Raw genomic sequence first — 7,763 nt, 5'->3', positions numbered from 1 at the left:
CATCACTCGTACTCGTGAGTGTCGCCTCTCCTTGCGCGTTGGCAACCTCCCCCACCCCCTCCCCCGCACCCGCAGGCGGCGCATCGTCGCGAGCAGCCCGCTCGCGGTCGCCGCGCCGCCCTCCCCGCCGTGCCGGCACGCGCAGATGGCTGCGGAGAAAGGCTCGGTCGAGGGAGGCACGCCGAGCGCGCGGAAGCGGTCGAGCAGCCCGATGGCGTGCGCCTGTACCCACACCGCCACTTGTTGAAGCGACGCGCTGCGCAGAGGGCTGCGCGTGGCCGAGCCGTGTCGTTGACGGCGCCGTCTGCGCCGACTTATCGCAAGCAGCGATCGCCGCGGTGAGGGCCCTCACCACGAGGGGCTGACTCGCCCGTCGCGCGTCCTGCAGTCGAGAGCGCCCGAGATCAGCCCAGATGAGCCGAGATGAGCCGAGATGAGGCTCGCCCGGCGCCGGTCCTGCTCAATCCACTTCTCAAGGTGGCCGCACACGGCCAGCGCCTGGTGCACATGTCTCGGACCTGTCGTGGACGTGTCACGCACGCGCCAGCCGCGCCGCGCCCGAGCAGCGCCTCCTCCCAACCTCGTGTCAAATCTCGTGTCATCTCGTGAATCTCGTGCAAAATCTCGAGCAGCGCCTCCTCCCAACGGCCCGGCTGGGCCGCGCAGCCGCGCAGCGCGCCGACGAAAATGCCACCGCGCGCAGGCAGCCCTGTCTCCTCGAGCGCCGCCTCCAGCAGCGCGAGTCCGCCCCCCGGCTCCCCGCTCGCCGCAGAAACCGCCGCGGTGAGAGCAGAACCGGTGAGAGCAGAGCCGTCGGCGCGGGACAGAGCGCGCGCATGGCCCGAGCGTCCCACGGGGCCTCCGTCTCGGCCTCCTCCGCCTCCGCCTCCGCCTCCTCCGCCTCCTCCTCCGCCGCCGCCGCCGCCGCCCCCGCCAGGCGCGTGCGCGAGACGCGCCGGCATGGCGAGGCGCGCCGGCGGGTGTTTGGCGGCGCCGAGCGAGTCGAGTTCGGGCAGCAGCTGGCGCGCGAGCTGCGCCCCGAGCGGCGCGGCGGCGGAGGCGCGCATCGCGGCGGCGTACGACTGCTCGTCCGGCGCCGGCCCCTTTTGCTTCATCATCGTCAGAAGCGAGAGGCACTCGGACCAGCGGTGGCGGCGCGCGAGGGCGTCGAGCACTGCATTGTGCGCGGTGATAGACGGCCGCACCCCGCGCACGTCCATCTCGCGGAGGGACTGCCGCGCGAGCCCGATACGTCCGCGAGCAGCCGTCTTGAGCGTCACCGCAATCAGCTCCTCGCGGCCGAGCCCTCGCTCGCACCCCGCGAGTTCGGTGACGAGGCGGCGCGCCAGGTCGCCCGGCACCTTGTCGAGCAACCGCAGGTGGCGGCGGCGGTAGCATGGCCCCTCGCCGCAGCAGGGGCGTAATTTCAGGAGCGACTGCGCCTCGGTGAGCCGGGTGCGCAGCATGGGTCACACAAGCGTGGGCCACACTTGCGCAAAGCAGTTTTTCTTTTTTTGAGCTCACTTGGGAGCGAGTTAATGCGCGGTTGGGGGAGCCAGAAAAGGGGCGTCCGGCCGGAGCCCGTAGCGCCCTGCACGGCGGGGCCTCGTGACCTACATCGATGTAGATAAAGAAACCACACTGAGCAGTGCACACACCACGAGATATGGCTGGATGAGCGTCCGGCCGGAGCCCGTAGCGCCCTGCACGGCGGGGCCTCGTGACCTACATCGATGTAGATAAAGAAACCACACTGAGCAGTGCACACACCACGAGATATGGCTGGATGAGCCTTCGGCCAGACGTCCCCCCCCTCGACGAGTCGCGACGTACGGCTCTAGTCGAGTAACACCACATATCTCGGGACAAATAGCACAGGGGTCCTCAATCCCTGCCCCCACAATCGAAGGTAGTGGGGCTGCACGTCGGTTGCAGGCAGTCCTGCTGCGGATGCGGGTTGCGCGCGGCGGGCTCAAGACCGCGGCGGGGGTAGTTGCGTAAGTACTCGAAGGTGCGCTGGCAGGCGTGCTCGGCCGAGCCAAGATAGGGGCCGCTCGAGTTGACCCCCAGGGAGGAACGCGTCCATGCCCCCTGAGGGATCTGCGGAATGCGCAAAGCGACGAGCGGGAATGCGGATGCGGTATTCCCAGGTAGAGGCTGGTGATGGCGAGGGTCTCGCCGAGTCGACGGCGCAGGTGCCTCAATCCTGGCCTCCGGCGGGACGCCTCGCCGGCCGTGGATCCCCGGCGTGATGGGGGCCTCAGAGCTCAATGCGCAAACCGAGATGCGGTGAGCGAGCGCCCTAGCCTGAGCGCGCGCGGCGGGAAGCCGCGGCGCTGGCGGCAGGGTCGGTGACGGTGGATAGCGTGTTGGGCGAAAAAAGGGCGGAGTCGCGACGCTCCGCCGCTGCCACGTCCGGCCGGAGCCCGTAGCGCCCTGCACGGCGGGGCCTCGTGACCTACATCGATGTAGATAAAGAAACCACACTGAGCAGTGCACACACCACGAGATATGGCTGGATGAGCCTTCGGCCAGACGAGGGGAGCTCCCTCTCTCCCCACCCCGAGGACCTCTGCCCAAGCTGATGTCTCCGACATGAGGCGCGTTGCACTTGCCAGTGCTGCCCTGGCCTTCTGTCTGCCCGCCCAATGGGTGGCAGGTGCCCCTGCTGCTGTGGCATGCCTCACGGCTGCGACTGGCCGGCGCCTCGGCGCGTCAGCTCGGCTCGGCGTAGCGATAGTGGCCAGCGCAACTCGCTTGGACTCAACGCTCAGCCACAGGAGCTCCCGCACGCGCTGGCGCGAGTCATGGCCGGCATGCAACGCTCAACAATGCTCGCCTCGCCTCGCGCAAATGCGACCGTCCCCGCAGCCGACAGTCCACCGCCTGCTAAAGAAGCACAGCGACGAATGCGGCACCGGCGACGCATGGCAGGCTGGTCATGACGCAGTTGTAGGGTGTTGTGTGTCGTCAGAGTGACTCTCTGTGTGTCAGGGATAGTCAGGGCCGTCCATCAGAGCTCCAGTAAGCTCGGAGACACCCCATTAGCGCGGCTCGACCTCTTTGAGTCACTGCCTTCCCGGCGGTTTGGCTGTAGAGCCTCTACAACAAACTCTACAGCAAAATCGCGCTCTACATCGCTCTACAACGCACGCAGTTCGTCACGCGGCGGATGTAGAGCTCTACAGCTCTACAGCGCTCCACAGCGCTCTACATCTCTACAGCTCTGCAGCGCTCTACACTCTACATCCTCTACACCCTTCCTCAGCTGACAGCCTGACAGCAAACCCCGGACAGCGCCTGACAGTGCCCGACAGCCTGACAGCGCTCCTGACAGCACTTTCTCTGATGACAGTCTGACAGCACGTATCTGACAGCCTGACAGCAGAGCCTGACAGGCGAGGCGCTCCGTCGCTGTCAGGCCCTAACGTGACAGCCTGACAGCTGCCTGACAGCCCGACAGCACACACAGTGGCCTGACAGCACTCAGCAGCGCTGACAGCCCGACAGCAGCACAGACCGTACACAGTCAGACCCCCCCGTAGAGCCTCTTTCTTGTGCCCCATGAGGGTATAACAAAACTATTACATGCAAAGACATGTACATGCACATGTGAGTGTGGTCCATGCAGTCATGGGATGGTCATGGGTCTCTCTCTCAACCCTCCCGCCCCACCTCTGCGGACCCCTCTCTAGACTCTAGCACCGGCGGCTGTGCTACTACAAATGTGAAGCTACCAGCTAGCCTTCTGGGGCCCTACAGTCATATGCCTACGGCGTCTGGGTGGGGTGGCCGCCGCCGTCTGTGCCGCCGCCGCGGCCTGCGCCTGCGCCGCCATCTGCGCTCCCCAGGCGGCCGCCCCTGCCGGCGTGATCACGCCGTAGGAGGGGGCAGCTGCGTACCCGCTGGTCTCCTCTTGATAGTGTCATAAGTGTGGCTGGTGTGTGTCAGAGCCTGACAGCACCCCGACAGCTAGCCCGACAGCACCACCTGACAGCACCTGACAGTAACAGCCCAACGTCTGACAGCAGCAGCAGCCTGACAGCTCTGACAGCTCCGACAGCGTCTGACAGCAACACCCGACTCACAGCTCCGACAGCACCCGACAGCTACAGAGCCCCTCGCCTGTCAGACACGCACCCGACAGCACCCGACAGCACTGACAGCACCTGACAGCTGGTCTGACAGAGGCACCTGACAGTGCCTGACAGCTGCCCGACAGCCGACAGCCCGACAGATCACCTGACAGCACCTGACAGCCTGACAGCCAGGGCTCAGAAAGCGGACTGGTCGGCAGGTTTAGGAAGGAGGCGACGCAGCAGGCGTCCACCCCCCGGGGCAGGCGCGCGGCTCGCGCGCCGCCCCACCCACGCCGGCCCGCGAGGGCCGGTCGTTCATCGCCATGTCCCGGGACGTCCAGCGTGGACATGTCCCGGGGGAAGCTGTGACTAAGGGCACCCCGTTCCTCCTATCCCCGCACTCCCTCAGCAGAGGGCTTCCATGCCGCGGTCGGTGTTTTTCTTTCGGTTTTTCGAGGTGAAGCTCAATCTTCTCCAAACCCTCCAGCACCCGTCACCCAACGGCTGTGGGGACCTGGAATCCAACTGCATCTAAAAACGGCGGGCGGTGAGCCGGCTAAAAGGTTCGCTGTCGCGCTTGTACAATACGGGTGGCCGCAGTATGCTGCGCAAGTCGTCGGCAACGCTTCTCTCGAGGCGTTGTTTGAGCACCAGTGCGAACCCAGTCGGATGGGCAAGGCGATGGAGCGCGGAGATCCGAAACTGGATCTCTATGGAGAAGGGAGGGCAGGCGCACCAGCGCGGCCCCCACTGCTCGGCCCTGACCACACCCCTGACTAGCAGACCGAGCACCGTGCCCCTGACGCCAGCGGGATGCTGCGCAGGAGAAGCGCCAAAACCGTGACATGCCCACGCGTGATCAGAACTTTGACCACGAGAAGTGAAGCTCCCGAGGCCCGAGAGTCGGCTCCGCGTTGCTCTTCCCCACTCCTCTTGTGCATTCGCAGGTGGAGTATTCACAAAGACCCCAAGCGGCACGTCCGGCACTTTGTCACGTGGGGCTACTCCGCCGCCACCCAGCGCATCCTCTTCCCCGACCTCGCCCTCATCTTCTCCTCCTCTGCCTTGTTGACCGCGTTCAACCACGTCGCCGAAATCCCTCTGTACATGCCGCCCGAGCCGATCGTGCTCCCATCCGTGGCGCTCGGCCTTCTCATCACGTTCCGCACCAACACCGCTAACATGCGCTACAACGAGGCACGTTGCCTGTGGGGCGAGATCGTCAACACCTCGCGCGACATCACGCGCATCGCCCTCCAGTGGCTGCCGCAGAGCAACGATGACAAGTTTGGCAAGGCGCAGTCCGCCAAGGTGTGCCGGATGACCAAGGCGTTCAGCATCGTGCTGAAGTACCATCTGACGATCGACGGCGGCAACCCGGACTCGCGCTTCTCGCGCTCTGACCCCGACCTGCCCGCCTTGGTCAAGGAGGAGCTGCGCAAGGAGTTGAGCACGGTTTGCTTCAGCCCGTCCGACCCGGTGCAGGCGCAGGAGCTGGAGGATTGCCTCAACTCCTCGCACCGGCCGCTGTGGGCGATCCAGCAGATGTGCGACGCCTCGCACGCCGGCATCTGGGCGCGGTGCGGGGACCGCCCCGACCGCGCCCTCCGTGACGGGCAGCTCCTCGAGCGTCACTTCCAGCGCCTCTGTGGCGCGATGGGCGCGTGCGAGCGCATCCACCGCACGCCCATCCCCACCGCTTTCACGCGGCACTCGTCGCGCTTCCTGATGGTCTGGTGCAACGCCATGCCGCTTGTGCTCTGGCCCATCGTTGGCACTTCGACGCCGCTGGCGGCGACGTTCGTGTCGTGGGCCATGCTCGGCACCGAGGACATCGGCGTGCAGGTGGAGGAGCCGTTTGACGTGCTGCCGCTCTTCCAATACTGCCAGGGCATCGCCGCGACGTGCGACGGGATGGTGAAGGATGCGCACAACAACATGATCACCCTCTCAAAGGACCTCGAGTTCCAGCGTACCGGCCCGCAGATCCTCGTCGAGGACATGGTGGAGCCGAGCTTCAACAACATCAACAGGCGGACGGCGGCGGCACACTGAGTGTCCGTCTAGGTCGAGCCGGGCGCGATTTGCGCTGCTGAGCAGTTGGACTGCTCATACATCTGCTGGCCTGGCCCCGGACCTCTGGCGCAGGTCCTTGCGTTGTGTTTGTTGCGCTCTCCGCTCCTTTTGCCGGAGTCGGGTCTAGCCCAGCCTGTCTTCTCTGTCTACTTCTCCGCCCTCCCCATCCTCTTGCGCCGCGGCGGTTGCTGCATGGTGTGAAGTTTATGTGGCGGAGACGGCGCCGCGCCGGGGACCTTGGTGCTAGGGCGCCGGCCGGAGCGCGGAGGCGGAGCGCTAGACGTACACCGCGTATTAGGCAGTTTTCCCTCCTCTACCAATCCCTCTGTATTTGTAATTTGTTCAAACGAATATTTATTTAAATCAAAACGGCCCCACAAGCGCGATACTGCAGGACGTGTATCCCCGCAAATTGGCCACACGTCGTGTTGCAAATTGGCCACACGTCGAAGCTCGAACAGGCAAACGGAAACGAGCGAGACGAGCGAGACCGGCCCTGTGGTTGCTTGCGGCAACCAACACCGCGGCGACTGGTGCAAGCTGCTTGAACGGCGGACGCTGGTCACCGATGGGCCATACGGCTCTGCCTTTCCCGCGCGCGTCCGCGCCGCCCGCGTCCGAGAGTTTGCCGTCGGACGACGGGCGCGGAGGCGACGCAGCAGTGGGTGCCCTCGCACCCGAGCTTCCCGAAGCCGCAATCGGCCGTCTGCTGGTCGAAGCCAGCCCGGCAGCAAGCCTGCCTCGAGCCGCAAAAGTGGCACGGGCCAGCCCTCTCGTGGCACGGCCACCAGCACTCGCGCACCCGCTCGGGCTCCGCCTCCTCGGATGGCAGCGAGCGGACAGCCTCCGGCTCCGTATCTCCGCGCGAGAGGCTCGCTGCCCGCCGTCCGTACCGGACGAGCGCCCGCGCCCAGTAGCAGTCGACGACGTCGTCCGAGAGGCCCTCCTGCACAAAGTGCTGCCCCGCGGCGCCGATCCGAGCAGCGCGCGAGAGAGCCGCCGGCAGCTGCGAGGTGAGGTTGAGGAGGGCGGCTGCCTGTCCGCGCACGTCCGGCGGGAGCTTCACAAAGTGCCGCCCGTCCGCGAGCGCCGGGTGGAACCACTCGGCGCACTCGCCTGCAGGGGGGGAGAGGCCGGCTGGGAGCCTCGCCGCGCGGCTCAAGACTCTCTCCCCCCCCCCTCTCTCTGCGCGCGGTCACCAGTCTCGTCCCCGAGCAGCGCCGCGACTGGAGAGCCGCACAGCAGCTGGTAGCGCAGACTCGCGCTGTACGTGGTGCCGCGCAAGTGGAGGAGGTAGGCGGCGCCGCACAGCTCCTCGCGAGAGATGGTCAAGTTCCTGTCCGCCCGGCCGCCGCCGAACCGATCCACGCTCTGCACGTCCAACTCGACGCCGTTGGCCGCCAGCAGCGGCGCCACCCGCCGCAGCCTCTGGATCGCCCTCTCGCGCGGGCCTCCTGCGTGGCCGCCGGCGCGCATCGCGCCGCGCCAGACGAGCGCGCGCCGCCTCTCGCGCCACGGCGAGTGCCACGCGGCGGCGGCGGCGATCTGCCGCCGGGCAGTGTCCCAAGGCTCCCGCCGACCGCTCTCCGCGTACTGCACCCAAGTGAA

The 7,763-nt window shown here is 66.5% G+C and overlaps 3 protein-coding genes across 3 annotated transcripts in view; 1 reads left to right on the top strand and 2 right to left on the bottom strand.

Annotated features, from left to right (window-relative positions):
• Nucleotides 1-472: 472 nt before the first annotated feature.
• Nucleotides 473-1,466, bottom strand: EMIHUDRAFT_251060 (hypothetical protein; the record flags this gene model as incomplete). Its single annotated transcript, XM_005793012.1, has 3 exons — nucleotides 473-498; nucleotides 581-859; nucleotides 953-1,466. 3 exons carry the CDS (start codon nucleotides 1,464-1,466, stop codon nucleotides 473-475), a joined length of 819 nt encoding a protein of 272 aa, XP_005793069.1.
• Nucleotides 1,467-5,120: 3,654 nt separating this feature from the next.
• Nucleotides 5,121-5,939, top strand: EMIHUDRAFT_44270 (hypothetical protein; the record flags this gene model as incomplete). Its single annotated transcript, XM_005793011.1, has 2 exons — nucleotides 5,121-5,501; nucleotides 5,622-5,939. Coding segments are annotated over 2 exons (699 nt in total), but the record flags the coding sequence as incomplete, so codon positions are not given.
• Nucleotides 5,940-6,513: 574 nt separating this feature from the next.
• The window catches only part of EMIHUDRAFT_251058 (hypothetical protein), a gene marked incomplete at both ends in the record, with an annotated part of 2,215 nt that continues 965 nt past the window's right edge, over nucleotides 6,514-7,763 (bottom strand). The window contains 3 exons of the mRNA XM_005793010.1: nucleotides 6,514-6,607; nucleotides 6,833-7,271; nucleotides 7,355-7,700. Of these exons, the coding sequence (XP_005793067.1) occupies nucleotides 6,514-6,607; nucleotides 6,833-7,271; nucleotides 7,355-7,700 (879 nt within the window). The remainder of the gene's footprint in view (nucleotides 6,608-6,832; nucleotides 7,272-7,354; nucleotides 7,701-7,763) is intronic.

The sequence above is a fragment of the Emiliania huxleyi genome, assembly GCF_000372725.1.
Source record: "Emiliania huxleyi CCMP1516 unplaced genomic scaffold EMIHUscaffold_1031, whole genome shotgun sequence".
Lineage (NCBI taxonomy): Eukaryota > Haptophyta > Isochrysidales > Noelaerhabdaceae > Emiliania > Emiliania huxleyi.
The sequence above is the reverse complement of the archived record's forward strand: the minus strand, read 5'-3'. Positions and strand labels throughout refer to the sequence as shown.